At 48.3% G+C, this 19,634-nt stretch overlaps 1 protein-coding gene across 5 annotated transcripts in view; it reads left to right on the top strand.

Moving 5' to 3' along the window:
• AKNA (AT-hook transcription factor) overlaps positions 1-19,634 on the top strand; it is a 77,268-nt gene that overhangs the window by 23,873 nt on the left and 33,761 nt on the right. For 4 of the 5 annotated variants that reach the window (XR_013226003.1, XR_013226004.1, XM_077306533.1 and 1 more), the window contains exons 2-9: positions 4,052-4,547; positions 6,800-8,001; positions 8,884-8,958; positions 12,873-13,029; positions 15,030-15,181; positions 17,278-17,337; positions 18,748-18,875; positions 19,256-19,466. Coding sequence is in view for 3 of the 5 variants with exons in the window: in XM_077306533.1 (XP_077162648.1) it covers positions 4,238-4,547; positions 6,800-8,001; positions 8,884-8,958; positions 12,873-13,029; positions 15,030-15,181; positions 17,278-17,337; positions 18,748-18,875; positions 19,256-19,466 (2,295 nt within the window). In the remaining 2 variants the exon portion in view is untranslated. Of the gene's footprint in view, positions 1-904; positions 1,005-4,051; positions 4,548-6,799; positions 8,002-8,883; positions 8,959-12,872; positions 13,030-15,029; positions 15,182-17,277; positions 17,338-18,747; positions 18,876-19,255; positions 19,467-19,634 lie in introns of those variants that run through there. The other variant, XM_077306534.1, reaches the window with a different exon arrangement.

Raw genomic sequence — 19,634 nt, 5'->3', positions numbered from 1 at the left:
CTCTCTCAGCCTCACCTCCCTCACAGGGTGTCTGTTGTGGGGAGGGGAAAGGGAAGGCAAATGTAAGCCACTTTGAGACTCCTTCGGGTAGAGAAAAGCAGCATATAAGAATCAACTCTTCTTCTTCTGCTTCTTTGTAACAAGGGCAATGTGTGTGAAATCCTTTGAACACTGCAAACAACATGAAACTACGGTTTAGCCTTGGCATTCGTATCTTGTGTCCAAAGGACGAGATGGTGCAGGGTTCCCAGAGCTGGTGGAGGGGCGAGTGACAGGAAGGAGGGCCGTATAAAGGGGGGAAGAATAAATGCATTATGGAGAAGAATAAACACCCAAGCTAGCGGTTTCTTAAAAGCCCCCTTGGGCGATGGGGAAGCGGAGTGGCTCTTCCATGCATGGAAAATGGGGTAAACAAAAGGGGCTGGCTGCTAATGGAACCTCTTCAGCCAAGTGGATGGAAATCTGCCCAGCGGCTGGCAGGGACACCTAAAGAATGTCAATGCAGTTATAGGGTTTAGTTGCAAACTCAGATGGGTTCAGTGGGACTAGGGTTGCAATCTCCAGTGGGACTACAGATTGTAGAGGCCTTGGGATTTTGGGGCAGAGTCTGGGGAGTACAGGGCTGAGGAAAGGAGGTTTGAGAGGGGACATGATAGCCCTCTTTAAGTATTTGAAAGGTTGTCATTTGGAGGAGGGCAGGATGCTGTTCCAATTGGCTGCAGAGGAAAGGACACGCAGTAATGGGTTTAAACTTCAAGTACAACGATATAGGCTAGATATCAGGAAAACATTTTCACAGTCAGAGTAGTTCAGCAGTGAAATAGGCTGCCTAAGGAGGTGGTGAGCTCCCCCTCACTGGCAGTCTTTAAGCAAAGGCTGGATACACACTTTTCTTGGATGCTTTAGGCTGATCCTGCGTTGAGCAGGGGGTTGGACTAGATGCCCTGTATGGCCCCTTCCAACTCTATGATTCTGTAATCTACCTCCCAGTGCTGCAAAAAGAGGTAGGAATTTCATTTTATTTTTCAAATGCAAAAGGAAAGCAGAACAGTGGCTTTAATCAGAGTTAGCCTGCCTGTTTGGCTGTAGCCCTAAACTGTTTGGAACAAACATCGTAGCCCGTGGGTGAGCACTAGCAGGGAAATGGGTGGCAGGGATCCCTAGGGAGCCCCCACAGCTGTCTCTGGGTGCTGGCAAATGCCCAGCGTCATGATGCCAACCATGGAGGTGAGTTGATGCCCAGGCTGTCTCAGGTGCTGTTGGGGCATATTTGAAAAAAGAAGACTGGAAGTTGTTCAAACTGACTGCCTGAGCTGGGTGCTTTAGGCCTTGGAGCATCTCTTGCAAGATGTGGGATCAATGTTGTCTTTGCCAGGAATAAATGGAGTCTTTTCTAATGGCAAAAGGAATGAAGAGATGGGAGAGAAAGGTCTACTTTCAGCCTCGGTCTTGCTATGCCCACAGTAATGGTACAGCCTGAAACAGGGACTTCTGTGTGTCTCCAGCTGCATGGAGAGGGGAAGGGGGAGGGGAAGAGCTTGGACAAGAGGAGGAAGAGGAGAGCCTTCTAACTTAGCTGTTGAAAAAGCCCATTGGCTGCGTTCCTGTTTCCCAATTCTCTGTTTTACCTAGGGATGCAGTCCCCAAGTGGGACCTGGGGATCCCCCGTTTTTACAGCTCATCTCCAGGCAAGAGATCCAAGAGAGAACTTCATAGCATTATACCCCACTGAAGTCCCACCCCGTCCCAAATTCTGCCTACTCCCGGCTCCACCCCATAAAGTCTTCAGGTATTTCCCAACCCAGAGCTGGCGACCCTGGTTTTGCCTGGGCTTTAAAGGAAACAGGAACATGAAACACCTGTGATCAGACCTGCGTTGTATTCTTCGTTGCGGAGGGGTGTGGAAGAAAGACCGAATCCTCTCTTTCCCCACCCTTCCAGGGCTAATAACTCAGTGTCGATTTTAATGGCCAAGGTAATGAGAGTGAGAAAGTGTTCTTGTTTTGGCAGAGGTTAAACATGCAAAGAAGGGCAAAGCACCCAGCTGCTTAAATGAAGGAAATAGTTTTATTTAAAAGAGTCAAAAACTTTGTCTAGAAAGAGGAGAAAAGAGTTGTCGCTGTCTTCGTTCTGGAGGCAAACAGGGACGAAGTATGCGCAAAAGAATCCCTTTTAAATTAGTGTATTGTTTTAAAGTGAAGGTCCTTGCAGTATGGTGGCAGTTACTGCCAAAGCAGCATTTCATAAAATTGGCACAGCCAATCAAAGGCCTGCTGGGCAGATGTCCCTTCTGGCATCACCCACTTTCTAAAACTTCTTGGTGGGCACCAGGAAAGGTGTTGGCAGATGCCCTTGGGCGTTCTGTTGGGGACCTCCTTAGCTTCACAGCAGATCCCACCCTTTGCCTGCAGAAGTCTTTGATTGCAAACTTCCCAGATTAAAAGGGAGCAGGCTGGGCAAGAGCCCTGACATGGAGCTTTTGTCAGGACTGTACTACGGATCTCATATGGTTTATATGTACTAGCCATTCAGAGGAGAGAAAAGTAAGGGGATATCTGATGGAGGTTTATAGAAGCATGTGGGGCTGGAGAAAGCGCATACAGGCTGTTTCCCCAGGACAATGCCTGTCCGTGTTTGCTGCATGGTCATTGTGGCTCCAGAAGAATCACCTCCAACAATGGAGCTCCCAACATCCCCCGTCCTGTTCTTTCCACGCTGCTTTCCCAAAAGAACCATTTGTTCTCCCTCTCCCCAGCTCCTATATGCTCATTTTATTTATTTACATTACTTATTTGCTTCCAAATTCATGCTCAAAGCATTCAAGCTGTAACGGTTAAAGTGTTAGACTTACTGTAGATCTGGGAGACCCAGGTTCAAGTCCCTGCTTTGCCACAGAACGGCTTTTCTCAATTTCTTTACTATTGAAAACCCTGTGAAACATTCTTCAGGTTTTGAGAAACCGCAGAAGTGGTTTGATCATGCAGAATATGGTTGGGAAGCAGAGCTGTGGACACGTCCACTAAGGGCCCCTCCCCTTCCCATCGCTTCCAGGCCCACCATTGGCCATTGGAGGGTCGACATGGCCATATATGGTCATATTGTCTAATGAATGTTCAACAAATTTTTAAAACTATATAAAAATTAACCAACTCCCACCCCTTCAGGGAACATTTCCAGGGCTATCAAGAAACCCCAGGGGTTCATCAAGCCCTAATTGTGAAAGCCTACCATAGAAACTCACTGGGTGGCCCTGAGATAGTCACGTCATGTCTTCAGCCTAGCCTACCTCACAGGGTTACTGTGAGGGTAAAAGGGAGGAGAGGAAATGGATGTTAACCCCTTTGATAGCGTGCTGGGGAGACAGTTGGGATATAAGTAGAATAAATAACAATAAATTGATGGGTAATGTATTTGGGAACAGATGAAAGAAAGCACTTCCTGATCCATGGGATTAATACTGCCCCAGAATGTGATACTGGCTACTTTTTTTAATGACCAATACTTTGGGTGCCCTGCTTTTTACCACCCAAAGGAGACTCAAAGCAGCTTACCATCATCTTCTCGCACTCTCCCCATAAGAGACACCTTGTGAGCTGGTGAAGCTGAGAAAGCTCTGAGAGAACTGTGACTAACCCAAGATCACCCAACAGGTCTCATGTGTCTCATAGTGTCTTACAATCACCTTCCTTTCCCCTCTCCACAAGAGACACCCTATGAGGTAGGTGAGGCTGAAAGAGCTCTGAGGGAACTGATTGGCCAAAGCTGGCTGCATATGGAGGAGTAGGGAATCAAACCCAATTCTCCAGTTTAGAAGCTGCCACGCTTAACCATGACACCAGACTGACTCTCAGATTTTTATATATGATTAAGGTATATTTCTCCCCACACACACGCACACAAATGAATTTGGGATTAGGGGTTGAGGCGGGTTCACCATAAACTCCCAGCTGCTCTCTGCATGGAACAGAGAGGCAGAGGGATTCATATTCCAGAGTATCCCAAAGCCACGTTCCTGGCTGTCACGATGTATCTTTTCTCTTTCTCTTTTCAGCCTCTGGCAGGACGCACAGACCTGTTTGAATAAGGCCGCAATGTGACCCACTTTCCCAAGGCATAGACCCTGGAGCCCCACTGGCTCTATGCTGGGGCCTCATGATGAAGCGACACAAGTGAGTCTCTGCGTTTTGCTCCAGGCGGTGATTACGCCACGCCACGCTGCATCGGTCTCCGGCGGGACATGGCCCGCTCTCCAGGCGATGGATGGACGCGGGTCCGCCAGCATGAACAGCAGCCGCAGGAGGAGGAGGTGGTAGAAGAAGAGGAAGATTGGGAGACACACAGGACTAAGAATGGGAAAGACAGACTGGTGGGGAGCATGGAGCAGTGGGACCTCTCTTTCTCCCGGGAGAACCTGGAGGATCTTGGACTCGCAGAAGAGCTGAGGCCCTACCAGGATCGTCCAGCAGAAGGGGAACAGAGTTTTGATCTCGACCACCTTCAAGACTTCGTCAGTGGTCGAGAGGACAGCCAGGAGAGCCCCCCGTCTGGTGAGTAACAGTGTCTGTTCCTCGAGAAGGTTTCCGGCTTGAGCCTTGTGTAGGGATGCCGGCCTTCATGTGGGACTTGGGAATCCTGTGTTATTATAGCTCATCTCCAGGTGACATGGCTGCTTTGGAGGGGGGACTCCATTGCATTAGACTTCATTGACTTCTACCGGCCCCAAATCCCACCCGCTCTTGGCTCCACCACCAAAGTCTCCAGGTATTTCCGAGCTCAGAGCTGGCCACCCTAGCCTTCTGGAAGTGGAAAACAACTGAACGCAAAAAGTGGAAAGAGAAAATGAATCAGGAAGGCTCCCAAAACAGGGCAGCATTCCCACAGGTATATGGGACATAACACTGGCTACCAAAACCAACCTCCTGTGAAGCTCGGCTTCTGTTTAGAAAAGAGAAAGCAAAAATATGTTTCAAAGTGTTTGTGCCACCCCTGCTGGTCTGTCGTGATGCTGAGAGGGAGATGGATAGGATTTTCAGAGGTTGGAAATGGTAGATAAATAGAACCTCCACGTTCAAAGGCAGTGTACCTCAGTTGCTGGGGGAGGAGAGACAGTAGGAGAGGGGTTGCCTTCATGCCTTTCCTGTGGGCTCTCCAAAGACGTCTGGCAAACCACTGTTGGGAACAGGATATTGGACAAACCTTTGTTCTGATCCAGCAGACCTCTTTGTTCTTACTGTTGTAAACTACACAGGATGGTTGGTGGGTGTTTACCAAGTGATGGCTAACAGTGGCAGGCGCGTAACCGCCGACTGTCACGTGCTGTTCAGGGGTAGTCAATCTGTGGTCCTCCAGACGTTCATGGACTACAATTCCTATGAGCCCCTGCTGGCATGGACATCTGGAGGACCACAGGTTGACTACCCTTGCTGTATATGACGACAAGCTCCCTAGCCAATCCTTTCATAAAAACTCTGGTGGGTTGCTGTTATTTATTTATTTCTATTTATTTATTTCTGTGTATTTATAATTACAGTTATTTTATAGTCTGCCCACCCTTGGTCCTGCCATCTCGGGGTGGGGTACATTTTGACAAAAACAATAAGGCATAAAAACAAAACAATAATGAGTTTAAAAATGTATAAAATATGCCAATATATTCAGCAGTTAAATTGGCAGCTCATAGTTGTTAAATAATGCTTTTATGGAGTTTGTAGGTCTCTCCGTCAAGGGAGGGAATAGCAGGAGATGGCAAGGGAGGCCCATATGGTGTTAATTCCCCCCCCCCCATGTTTGCTGGCCTCAACTGTAAGCCTGGCGGAAGAGTTCCATCTTGCAAGCCTTGCGGAACTGTGCTACCATCAGGGCCCTGATGTTCTCCGGGAGTTCGTTCCACCAGGCAGGGGCCAGGACTGAAAAGGCCCTGGCCCTGGTTGAGACCAGCCACACTATTTGGGGACTGGGGGATCACAAATCAATTAGCTGTAGCTTATCGAAGCGTTTTCTGGGGGGCTGTGTACAGCCAGGGTGGTCCTTCTGCTATGCAGGTCTCAGATCACAAGTTCCTGTTATTTGCTCCCAGTTAAGGTGTCTACTGTTTGAAATATACTTCTGAGATGCGTCCACTTTGGCACAAATCATAGGAATAGAAGAAAAGCCCTTCTGATTCAAAGTAGTGGTCCATCTAGTCCAGTATCCTGCCTCATACAATTCTTCTGGAAGTCCAGCAACAGGGTATAGAGTCTTCCTGTAATGTTGCCTCCTGGCACTGGTATTCAGAGGTTGACTGCCTCTGAACATGGAGGCTCCCATGAGTCAACAGGGCAATAGACCTATCCTCAGGTTGCCATTTAAATGATGGTGTAAAGAGATGCCTGTTTGAGTCTTAATGAAAGCCTGCACGTTTCTGATACATGCTTCAGTGAAACTGTCTCTTATGTTTGAAACAGTATATTTAGAAGATGCTCAAGAATATGATTTCTGTCAGAGGCTTTGTGATTAAAAATGGGATTTGTATGGTCCTCAGAAATGGCCATTTTCAAGGGCTGTAATGGTTGGGCTCTTCCTAGGTCCGAATTCCACTCATCACTGATTCTTGGAGGAGGACCGAGAAATTGCCTCCCCGGTGGAGCACCAATTGGGAGGGAAGGAAGGGAATCACAGACTGATAGAGTTGGATGGGATCTCCAGAGTCATCTAGTCCAACCCCCTGTATAATGCAGACACTGTGAAGGGGGGAGGGGGAGGTTGCAGGCTTGCAAATGACTGTGACAGTCCCTTATTTACAAAACCCTTGTCTTTCCAGATATCGGTGAATACCAAGAGCATGATGGGATGCAGGAGGATCTAAGCCCTGTTTCCTATTGGCAACTGCAGATCAATCAGCGGTTGAGCCTGACAGAAAATGATCAAGACGGAGCCAGCTCTGAGGGACCAGAGAAGCAAGGAAGAACTTCAGAAGCAGGCAGTGAGGGAGAGGCCTACCCGGAGCTTTCTTATGAGGGACTGTATGGTTCAGAGTACAGCGCCAGTCCTGAGGCTCTGAGGGATCCTCTGGCTCCCCATGGCCAATCCTACAGCTTTGCTTCAGACGGTGGAGAGGACTTCTCTGATGGCTCCAATGTGAGTCCTTCGCCTTCAAGGGATGCTCCAGATCGTATCCACTTGAAGACAGATTCCTTCGAGGTCCGGAGCTTCCTTGGTGACAGCTCAGAGTTTCTCGAGGAAACTGAATTCTCCTCCCCATCTGGGAGGAGCCCTGAGAGCCACGTCCTCAGTTCTCCTGCAGATTCCACACATTGGAATCAGAACCTCTTGGGCTGCCTCTCTGTAGACGACCTTCAGAATTCTCCTGGAATTGACGCCGAGACTTTTCCAGAGTCCTCCTATTCAGACAACCTGGGTGAACCTGTGGGGACTATGGTCAAGATGGGCCCTGCCAGCACTACCCAAAGAACCAACCATGTGGCTAAGCCTAAGGAAGGGCTGTTGGGTACGGTTGGGAAGAGGCCTTGTGCCATGAGGCGCATTGGCAGCCGTCCACCAGAAAGAGCGAGGAAGCTGAAAGCGGATGTCCCTCATGGGCTTCCTTCGAAATTCATCAGGCAGTCAAGGTCCCTGAGTCCTCATGGAAGAGCTACTCAGAAAAAGCCCAGTTCACGTCCACGTGGTCCAGCGAGTCAAGAGACACCAGCTGTAAGCAATGCCTCACAGTACGGCCGAGGGCAGCTCAACTACCCACTCCCCGACCTCTCTAAAGTGGAGCCGCGGGTTAGATTCCCCAGGGATCCACAGACCTACCAGCCCCCCCGGGGAAAGTCTCCCCCTGCCCGATCAAAGATCTCAGGGAAGCCGGTGATCTTCAAATCTCCTGCCGAGATTGTCCGCGAGGTGTTGTTGAGCAGCGGGGAAGGCTCCCCCCAGAAGTGCCCGACCCCCGCTGACTCCGTGATTCCGGAGGAATTCAAGTCTCCCAGACAAGCCACCGAGCTGGTGCAGCAGCTTCAGGTAATTTCTTCAGATCTCATCCTGACAGTTCTGCAGTCCAACATGGCTTGATCCTCCCAGAGGTGGTAAACCTCATTTCTGGGCTGCCGTACTTCAGAGCGCAGGTAGAGTTGAAATGCTCCTCCACGCAGAAATCTTTATGTCAGGAAGAAGGCCAGCCTGGGGGCCTTGCCCAATTGCATTTTTAAACAACAGTAGTCTGCCAGCTTGGTGTAGTGGTTGAGAGCTGTAAGGGCTAGAAACGAACTCTGAAAAGAAGCAAAACAATGTTTTATTCCGCAGTCAAAATTCACAGCTTGTCAGAAATCCTCCTCTGCCCCCTGTGAAGTCTCTGTGCATTCCTGAAGCTCTGCCAGAACGTTTTCCAAATTATATCTGGAACCACAAAGACTCAAGGAAAGAGACGGATTCTCAGGCTACACTTAGACGCTGTGGTTGTGGAAAACAGAAGAGTCACAGCCCTGATTAAAAGGGGCTGGGCTTAAGCTGTGGCTTATCTGAGACTCCCGTTTGAGCAGAGATTTGTTAATATGGATGATGGGTTTTGACTTTGCATGTGACAGTGTGATTAACTAAACCAGGGGTGGTCAAACTCTGGCTCTCCAGATGTCTGTGGACTACAATTCCCAAGAATCCCTGCCAGCATGTAGCCCATGGACATCTGGACAGTCACAGTGTGGCCGCCCATGGACTATACCAGGGGTAGTCAAACTGCGGCCCTCCAGATGTCCATGAACTCCAATTCCCAGAAGCCCCTGCCAGCATTCGCTGGTAGGGGCTTCTGGGAATTGGAGTCCATGGACATCTGGAGGGCCGCAGTTTGACTACCCCTGGACTAAACCATGAAATAAGAAATTGACGCATGTTGCCCTCTTGTTTTAGGAGGACTACCACAAGCTTCTGACTAAGTATGCCGAGGCAGAGAACACCATTGACCGGCTGAGACTGGGTGCAAAGGTATGGGGCAGCCAGGGCTCTTGTACTGCCCAGTGGGCTCTGATGCAGTGTGGGTAAATTGTGAGGTCTGACAAATGTTCCCATAAGGGGCAAGGACCGGTAACCTATCCTTGGGAGGTTGTGGGCAAATCTAAGGTTTGGCCTTTACTCAGGGGGTCAACCTGTAACTGGGCTGTACTACTTCAAGCAGAAGTTGGGGGAAGGCATGAGGGAATGCTCCTCCATTGAGACGAAAAGGAAATCATCTGTATGCAGAACATTGGCCTGTCAGGGAGGAGGACAGACTACAATCTTCCCTGTCAAGCTAATCTTCTATGTGCAGGGATCGTTTCTTAGTGAAGTAACTTACAGTAATGGGCCAGTATTGCCTGTGCAATTTCAGACTGGAATTAAAACTTACCTGACTGAGTCCATCTTAATGTAAGACAGTCCCCTGCACAGAGAAAAGTACCCTGACAGGGTACTATCGGAGCCTTGCCAGCTACCGCCATCCTAATTTTCTAAGTGGACTGGATCTCTTTTTTGTGAGCCCCCTACCCACCCACTGATGTGATACAACCTGGTACAGATTGCCTGCCTCAATGGGAACTGAGCTGATATCCTGCCTCTGTCAAGATACACTATTGATTGGCAGGTAAGATGGAGGAGAAGGAAGAGCTGGGGGGGGATTTATACCCCACTTTTCACTATCCAAAGGAGTCCCAAAGCAGCTCACAAATACCTTTCCCTTCCTCTCCCCACAGTAGACACCTGTGAGCTAGGTGAGGCTGAGAGAGCTTTGAGAGAACTGTTCTACAAGAACAGCTCTAAGAATACTGTGACTAGCCCAAGCTCACTCAGCTGCTGCATGTGGAGCAGTGGAGAATCACAGTTCTCCAGATTCAAGTTTGCTGCTTTTTAACCACTACATCACGCTGGCTATCAAACTAAACTCAAACCAGAAGCGGGTTAAGTTATGAGAAGCTGTTTCTAAAAAGTAAACGAAAGAGGAGGGGGTTCTCCTTGCCACCGCCTGGAGATCTCAGATAAAAACCTGGTTTGCTGCAGTGAATTGGCTGGCCTCAACTTTCTGCCTTGAACAGGAAGTGAGGAGGGAATCGAGAACATGCCCTTCCCCCCCAAAAAAAGGTTCATCTAATTGTTGCAACACATTTTTGTTTCCTACGTGTCAGGGTTGTACTTTCGAAACCGCAGGATGGCAGGCCCAAAAGAGGAAGGCCTCAGAACTGAGTTCAAAATGAGTCTCTAGAGCCAAGCTCAATCCCTGCGTCTGACATCCTTGGCACAAGCAGGATACGAAAGGCAGCCGCTCCTGCTGTTTTTTGCCCCTGCCGTGTGGCTTCAAGGACTGGACTTCATGCCACGCAGGGCAGTGTGATCTGCTCTGCATGCTGGTTGCTGTCCGGTGCTTCCAGCACAGAGAGATCTTTCCAGCTCCCTACGACCCACACATGGGAGATGCCTGCAATTGAACCATGGACTTTGTTAAATCCGTGGGTTCGAAGGAAGCCACGACCACTGGGAGTCCAATTGGCTCTTCATTGTGATCTCAGCACGGTGTTACAAGAGGCAAAACTGAACTGAGAATCCCCTTTAAAAAACCCAACTTGTATACAATAGCAAGCAATGGATCTTCCTGCCACTGCATGCTGTTGGTCAGTTTCATTTTAAACTCACTGGATTCAGCAGTTGGGATCTTGACCTGCGTTAGTCAGTTTCATTACTTGCTTAGATCTGCAAGCTCAGTCCTCAGCAGAACCACAAAAACAACAGATTTAATACACACGTCTCTCCCAGTATGCTCCCAGGAGGAAGTTAAGATCCTCAAATGCCACCCTGTTGGTGGTCCCCAGCCCAAAAGAAGCATGCCTGGCTTTAACTAAGGCCAGGGTTTCCTCGGCCATGACTCCAACTTGGTGGAAGAAGCTGCCTACCAAGACCTAAGTTCTGCAGGGCCTGCAAAGTGGCACTCTTCCATCCTGTCAAGGCCAGAAAGAGTCAACAATCTTTGGAAATTTTTTAACAGAGACTAGATAGCCATCTGACGGAGAGGCTGATTCTTTGAAGGCAAAGGGGTGGCAGGTTACAGTGGATGAGCAATTAGGATGTGAATGTCTTGCATAGTGCAGGGGGTTGGACTAGATGACCCATGAGGTCCCTTGCAACTCTATTATTCTATGATTCTAACAGTTAGCCCAGCAAATAAGATCTCAGGGCCTCTCTCCATTCCCCAGAAGAAGCAGACCAAGCAAGAAGCAGACGGAAACTGAGCTTTTCAAGTTTTAATGTCCTTTTAACTGTGATTTTATAATGTATTGTGTAGGACTTACATGTTGTAAACCGCCCTGAGCTCGCTTGTGAGGCGGGTTGGTCTAGAACCACCCCCACCCCCCGAAAGGACATTTACTCTATTGCACAGCTGTAGACCATTCCTTTGCTTCAGTGGCTACAAGATATTGATCCCAGTGATTTGAAAGCATTATATCCCTAAAAGAGTGGACAACTAGAGACAGTGCGGGGAGCAGGGGAGAAACACAGGCCGCGGTTGTCTCGTGCAACCATCAGATGCTGTCCCAGGTTTTCTGAAGTGGAGCAACATGTCCTGAAAATCATAGAGGTGAATGAGGGTCAGCTTTGGAAAGTTAGATTCTAATCGGGGACGCCTGAGCGGTACTTAGGATGGCTTCGGAGACCTGTGGCTCAGAGGGAGCGTGCACAGATGGTAAGGATTATGGAAATCCTGCTTTAGTTCATGCAGGCTGATAATAAGTGAACAAGGGGGCGGGGGCAGAGCTGGAAAAGATTCTCTGGTGCGGTTGGATATGTGAAGCTGCAGGTCATTGGCCTCCCCAGCTCTTTGTTGCCCGCTGTGGGGGGCAGTGGTTCTACAAGGCAGAGGAGGATCTATTCCCACACCTGCAACCTGAACGCATTTTAGCTGGAGATACTGCTGAACTGTGGCCTGTCTTTACTCAGTGCAACAGGAGCACTGGCCCTGCGTAACCTCATATTGCCTGCTCTGACTGCCACAGGCTCCCCAGAATCTCAGCTCTTTCCTACCAGAATCTCGGGACTTTTCTCTGCTTGGTGTAGTGGTGAAAAGCAGCAGCCTCTAATCTGGAGAACCAGGTTGGATTCCCCACTCCTCCTCCACATGCAGCCAGCTGGGTGACAGTTCTCTCAGAGCTCTCTCTGCCTCACCTACCTAACAGGGTGGCTGTTGCAGGGAGAGGTTACTATTGTAACCCATTTTGAGATTCTTTCAGGTAATTAAAAGTGGGGTACAAAAAACCAGCTCTCCCTGACGTCCTTGAACTGGCATCTGTAGCTCCTCTCACCTCATTTCGGCAATTTGACTCTGTGTAGCCGGGAAAGATTACAGTGCAGCAAGGAGCCTCCTGCAGTGTGCCACATAAACAATGCACATTGCAGAGAACTCTGGGCAGTCTTTATCACTCAAGTGCTCAATTTGCATGGGCATTCACCAAATGCTGGCAGGGGCTCATGGGAATTGTAGTCCATGAACATCTGGAGGACCACAGGTTGGCTACCCCTGTGCTAGAGCATCCCCTCATCCCATGTAGCAGAAGGTATGACCTTGGAGATGCTCGGCTTATTGGTGGTAGGTCTGTTTTGTCTATGCACTGCCAGGGGTGGCCAAACTGGGGCTCTCCAGATGTCCATGGAGTACAATTACCATGAGCCACTGGCAGTGTAGTCACTTGGGAGTGGGCAGGGTTCCCTTTTAGGACAGGTAGGTCTGAGAATCTAGATTCTGCCCTGGCAGCATGTTCCCACAGCTCAGTGGGGCCTCTGTTTCTGCGTGAAAGTGGCAGGGGAGGCGCTTGACTAGGTGACCTCAAAAGCACCCCTCATTCTTTGTAGTATCCACCTGTGTTCCCTCTTTTTCTCAGGTGCGCCTCTATTCTGACCCTCCGAAACCCAGCCACAGTGTCCAAATGGGGACAATGCCTCAGGGCTCCAAGGTCATGTCCTTCAGCATCCCACAAATCAGAGTGGCGGAGGTGACAGGGAGGTCTGGTCCCGCTCTGGATGTGAAGTCAAGTCAAGGTAAGTCCCACTCCCCTTCTTATTCCTACCGCCCCATACCTGTCATTCCAGGGACTGCTTCGGGTAGTGAAGAGCAGGGTATAAAAAAACAGTTCTTCTTCTTCTGCCACGGCTATGATCATCGGCAGAACATTACACAAAAATCTGGATCGTTGGAGGGACAGATTTTCTTTCAAGTATGGAGATTTTTCTTTTACTGTAGTTTGGGTAGGGGGGGGTGGGGGTGGGAGTATGCTTTTCCCTCCTGCTGCTTTCCTGATTCAAATTCCCTCTCCATAACATACCTGCACTCTTCCCCTCACCCAGGCCATCCAAAAGGCCAAAAACAGCTTTTGAGAGCAGAATCTGAGTATAATTGGAATCACTGCCACCACCTGGATGCTATCTAGAATCCTCTGCAGGGACTTCAAAAATATTAAAACTAGCGCGGGATCCAACTGCTGATATCCCACCTTATGTGTAGTTTGATCCCTAGTCTGCCCTTCCCATTTTGTAATGTGCAGTTTAAGATGGCTGGAACAAGGGAAGCTTCAGCCCTAAATACAGTGTCTGGAGCTACAAGTCTCTTTGTAGACTATCCCATAGCAGCAGAGGTCCACTGAGTTCCAAGTACATGTTTTTGAGAGCCAGCGTGGTGTAGTGGTTAAAGAGCAGTGGACTCTAATCTGGAGAACCAGGTTTGATTCCCCATTCCTCCACGTGCAGCCAGCTGGGTGACCGTGGGCCACTCACAGTTCTTTTAGCACTATTCTCATAGAGCTCTCACATCCCCACCTACCTCACAGGGTGTCTGTCACAGGGAGAGGAAGGGAAAGGTGTTTATAAACAGTGCTGTTTCTGTCTAGCCCCTTGACCCAACCAGATCCTCTGGTGTCTTGTCCAGGCATCCAAATCAGCAGAACTGATTTGTGAGAGGAGCATGGTTGAGCTGCCAGAGATCTGTATCACGTGAAACCCAGCATGCCCTTCGCCTGGGCTCTTGGTGCAAATCTTATGCTGTTGCCAGCCATTACTATGATCATCTTTGTATTTGAGGTGCCTGCAAAAAATATAAAAGCTGTTAATACAGGGGTAGTCAAACTGCGGCCCTCCTGGGAATTGTAGTCCATGGACATCTGGGGGGCCGCAGTTTGACTACCCCTGTGTTAATATACCAAGACTAGAGCAGGCTTTCCCAGCCTGGGAATTCTTGATGGCCCTGGAAGGATTTCCCAAACAGGTGGGGGTTAACTGAGTTTTTAATATATTTTTTACATGTGTTAAATATTTATATGACTGTACATGGCCATGTTTATGTCATCCCCCCTTCCCAAAGTGACCAGTGATGGTCCTGGAGGGGGTGGGAAGGGAAGGGGTGCTGGTGGGCATGGACACAGCGATGCTTCCCAAACCTATTCTGTATGATCATTTGTGCCACTTCTGTGGTTTTCAAAGCCTGATGAATGTTTCAGGGGTTTATCCAGAGTAAGAAAGTTGGGAAAGGCTGTACTAAAGATTTGGAATGGGCATTGGGTTGTTTTCTTGGATTTCTGACCCCCCTGCACTCTTCTTCCTTATATTACATTTTTAATATGCTCTTAAAGGCTTTGTTGTTGATTTCTGATCCCTACAGTTTTGACCTAAAAACTGCCTGTTTCAAATTTGCTACTTCCTGCTCCATGTGAATTCTTTCTTGTATTTCATGTTCGTTTTCTTGCATGCTTTCCTGGTAAAACGGAACATGTTTTCCAACGTTACTGGCATGGGCATACGTATATGTCATGCAAGAAGTAGTCTGTCAATAAATTGTGCAAACAGTGACACAAGATGAAACAGAAGCAAATGAAGAACCAAAACTGTTGACAAAAATGCATCAAGAAACAAGAAGGGGAGCCTTTGTCCATCCCTAATCCTACACTGAAAACCGGCTGCTTTTAGCCTAAGCAGCTCAGCCAGAGAAGGTCCCGTTGATCCGGGTAATTACAAAGCATCAGTAAAGGACTTGTCTGCTTACATTGCAGGGCTTTCGATACAACCCGCTTCATCCTCCCTCCCCAATCCCACGGCTGCTGGTGGTCCCAAAGCAGATGGCTACACCTCCATGGGAAACCCGTTCTCGGGGGATCACTTGACACAAGAGTTGGCTGGCCGGGCGAGAAAGTGTCAGAACCAGGCAAGTTGAATCCTAAGCCACCTTGGAAGGTGGGACCAAACTTTCCTTTAATTGGAAGAGCCAGGTGGTCTCTCACTAGAGAATTCTTATTTAACATGACATCCCAGGGGAGAAAAGACTGGGACAGAAGGAGGGGAGGGTTAGTTATTCTAGTTTTCCGTATGCAGGAATCTTATTTGTACAAACAAGCATGCAAAATATATAGCAGTTGCAACAATTTACCATGCGGGGGGTGCCCACACACTCTCCTAAAGTCTAGAGCAGGACAGTTCACAGTGTTTCCACCATATTCTTCATTTTGCATTGATAAGCTCAAATGCACACACGTCTCAAAAGAACATTTATTAAGGAGACTATTTCTATGCTGCCTTGGCAGAATCCTGCTTTGTGGCACCTTAGAATTAAAAAAACGTGGTGTTTTTAAAAAATCTACCCGTAGACGTAACAACAGGGCTTTAGGAATGATGTGAGGAAATTTTGACTGGTAAGGATGCATTTGTCTTGAAAGCCAGCATGGTGGTAGTATTTAAGAGCAGCAGACTCTAGATTAGCAGGTTTGATTCCCCACTCCTCCGCTTGCAGCCGGCTTGGGTGACTTTGAGCCAGTCACAGTTCTCTTAGAGCTCTTCTCTTAGATCAGTTCTCTTCAGAGCTCTCTCAGTCCCACCTACTTCACAGGGGGTATGATTTGGGGAGAGGAAGGGAAAGGTGTTTGTAAGATGCTTTGGGACTCCTTTGGGTATGAAAAGCGGGTATGAAAAACATCCAGCTTTTCTTCTAAATGTTCATTCCCCTCAGTAGCCTCCCTGAAGCTGGGCCTGATCAAAAGAGTGTTTGTAAGCAAAGCCTCATTTTAGTAGCAACCCCCTCCCCCCCCCCCAAATAAAAAGTTGAGAAAAGAAATCATGGTTCATAAGCTCCCTTTCTTCAGTGATGATAAACTTAGGGAACGTTCAATTAGGAAAAGTAAGTTAGGAAAAGCTGGAGGCATTAAGGAGACTGGGCTTGCTGTCCTTGTTCTTTGCTGATTGGGTGTGGAGCTCAGCTACTGCAAGGTTTTCAGTTCACACAAGTAGAGAGCATCCAAAAGGAGGAGAGGAGGGAGAAGCTGTTGGAGTGTAATCAGATCCCCTTTTGTGAGCCAGGCTGGTCACCAGTTTGGCACTCCTGCAGTGCTTGTCTTCCCTCTGTGACCCTGATAATTATAGGGGGGCCGGGCAGAATTATACGCTTAATTTCACCATGGTTTCCACAGACCACTTTTCCACCCATACAGCCACTGTAGCTGTTTTTTTGTTTTTTCAGGGAGGAGAGGGGGGAAAGGGCCTATTTAACCTGTTCCTTCTCTGCAAAACAAAACAAAACAAAAAGCCAATGGGTACCTTCATCAGAAGGAGCCATCTTGGCACTGACATTAAAAGTAGCAGCCTCTAATTTGGAGAATCGGGTTTGATTCCCCACTTCTCCACATTCAGTCAGTTGGATGACCTTGAGCCAGTCACAGTTCTCTCAGAGCTTTCTCAGCCCCACCTACCACACAGGGTGTCTTTTGTGGGGAGAGGAAGGGAAAGGTGTTTGTAAGCGGTTTTTAGACTCCTTTCAGGAGTCAAAAGCAGGGTACAAAAAAACAGCACTTCTTTATCTTCATCACTGGCACAGATAAAAGTGAGCTTCAGGTTGTGGGAAAACAGCATGGGAGGGAAGGGTTAAAAGAAATCCCCCACCAGCCATTTCCCCCTCCCACAAATAAAGACTTCCAATGTTTGCACTGAGATAAATATAGTCTGTAGTTCCCACCCTTTCTGAAATGTGGAATCTCTCTAAGCGACTGCAAGGCAGAACATACAGAGTAGGCGATTTGGGTTTGGCACACCCCCTAAAAGCCAGTCCAGTATTGTCCATTGAGGCCCCCTGTGTTTTTGGCAAGGGACTGGGGGGGTCAGGAATGTGAAGGTGAAGCAAGCAGAGGTTATTTTAGGCAATCCCAGACACCGATGGAGACAAAAACACCTTCAGGCTGTGGGGGAAATGAGGATGTATATCTAAGAAGTCTTCTGTTCTGTATTTGATAAAATATTCTGCTTCATCTTATCTAGCTGGAGTCCTTGGAGAAGTTAATTCAGATGGGAAGGCTGACGCCGCAGGACTGGCTGCAGGTACCTTTTTTATACTCTGCATGAAATGCCTCGCAGGGCCTTGCACTCTGCAGGTACCAACTTGCTGATCGTTCCTGGCCCCAGAGATGCTCACCTGGGCTCGACCAGGTCCAGGTCCTTTTCAGTCCTGGCTCCTACCTGGTGGAATGAGCTCCCGGAGCAGCTGCGGGCCCTTGGAGAGCTTACTGCTTTCCTTAGAGCCTGCAAAGCGAAGCTCTTCCACCAGGTTTATGGTCGGGGCTACTGCTAGAGCAGGTGATATGGTCCCCCCTTGGCACTGGTACCTGAACACCTGGCACCGAACATCTTGCTTCCCCCATGGTGCCCTCGGAAGGGCCTTCCAGTTTTAAGGTGGGGCATGGGATTTTTGCCATCAGTTAATTTTTTGGGTACTGTAGGTTTTAATGGGAGTTTCATCAAATTTGATTGTATGGATTTTATTTTATGTGACCTACCGTGAGCGAATTTTCCAAAGCTGTGGGCTATGAATCCAATAAATAAACAAACAAATAAATAGAGTACAATCACATGGGGTACAACTTTCACAGTTCCATAGGGCTTGCAAGACGGAGCTCTTCCACTAGGCGTTTGGTTGGCCAAGGCTAGGAAGATCTTGAGTGTCGTTGTTCTCCCCCCCCCCCCATTGCCCCAGAAATCTTTATGCATTCTTGAATTCGTGGCCATCTACCTTGGAGCACAGGGTCTGGTAGGAGGGAGCTTGTCAAGTGGGTATAGAAAATATTTGGGTGGGGGTTATTATTATAGATTTTGCTACCTTTTATTACTATCTTTGTGTTCTAATTGTATTTTTCTGTATTTATGCTTTTATTGTTGTAAATACCATGAGATGGCTAGTCTGGGAGCAGTGGTGAATAAATCAAATTAATAATAATAATTATAACAATAACAACTACTACTGCTACTAGTACAGATCAGCTTAACTATGAGAGAATGACCGGGATAATTCGCCACAGGGTGACTTTTGTCCCATAGTAAACTCACCTGATGAGCCTCTTGTGGCGCAAAATGAGCCTCTTGTGGCGCAGAGTGGTAAGGCAGCCATCTGAAAGCTTTGCCCATAAGGCTGGGAGTTCGATCCCAGCAGCCGGCTCAAGGTTGACTCAGCCTTCCATCCTTCCGAGGTCAGTAAAATGAGTACCCAGCTTGCTGCTGGGGGGTAAAATGGTAATGACTGGGGAAGGCACTGGCAAACCACCCCATATTGAGTCTGCCATGAAAACGCTAGAGGGCGTCACCCCAAGGGTCAGACATGACTCGGTGCTTGCACAGGGGGTACCTTAAACTCACCTGTTGTACAGTATCAGTGGCATTCCAGTTTCTCTAACAAGGGTGCAACAAAGGACTGATAATTCCATATGAAATTCTCTTTCCATCTTCCTGCCATTCTAGGCTTTTGCAAGGCTCAAGAAAGCCCAGGGCGCCCTGGAACAAACCTACCTGCAGGCCCGCAAGGAGTACAAGCAGTTGCAGAACCACCAGGAGGCTCCAGGGCCTCTAGGAGACTTTGATCCAGATCGGTATGTATGTCAAATGATTCAGGCAAGGAGGCGTTTCTCCCCCCCCCCCCCCCAGCAAAATAACAATCCATGTAAAAAGAATAAATTCTTGGCATGGGAATTCGGGCAGGGCATAAATTACAATGGCAGTAAGATGGTGTATTCAGTAGAGATACGTTTATTTTTTTTATCTCATGGTTCTTTCAAGGGCCTCTGACCTTCCTCACAACAACCCTATAAGGTAGGTGTGGTTGAAAGAGATTGATCATAACCCAGAGAGTTTCATGGCTGAGGATGGGTTTTTTTCGTTATGGGGAGCTGCTCGTTCAGAATCATTTGTTGTTTAGTTGCATGAGGCGATGCCGTTTCAGTCTCTGTTTCCTTGCAATAATGTCTTCCAGAGCGGTGGAAGGAGAGATATTCCGCCTGGAGATGCGCTTGGAAGAGCTGAAAGAGAGGATTGACCAGGCAACTCAGCCGGCCACACCCAACAGCTTCCAGGCTGCCACATCCCCCGATGCTTGGCCAGCACCTGCTTCAGATATGCAGACTGGATCCCCAATGCCGTCCATTCAAGCCCCAGTCCCAGCAATCCGCACGCCATACCCTCAGGTTGGATGCAAAATTTACTTTTCCATAATTTTTTATTTCTCTAGGGCAGCCTCTGTTGACTATTTTACCATTGAGAATACCATGAAATATTATTCAGGCTTCAAGAGACCCCAAAAGCGGCTCAATCATGCAGAATATGGTTGGGAAGCAGAGCTGTGTACATGTTCA

This window comes from Paroedura picta, chromosome 12 (assembly GCF_049243985.1).
Source record: "Paroedura picta isolate Pp20150507F chromosome 12, Ppicta_v3.0, whole genome shotgun sequence".
NCBI lineage: Eukaryota > Metazoa > Chordata > Lepidosauria > Squamata > Gekkonidae > Paroedura > Paroedura picta.
This window is presented reverse-complemented; position numbering and strand designations above follow the sequence as displayed.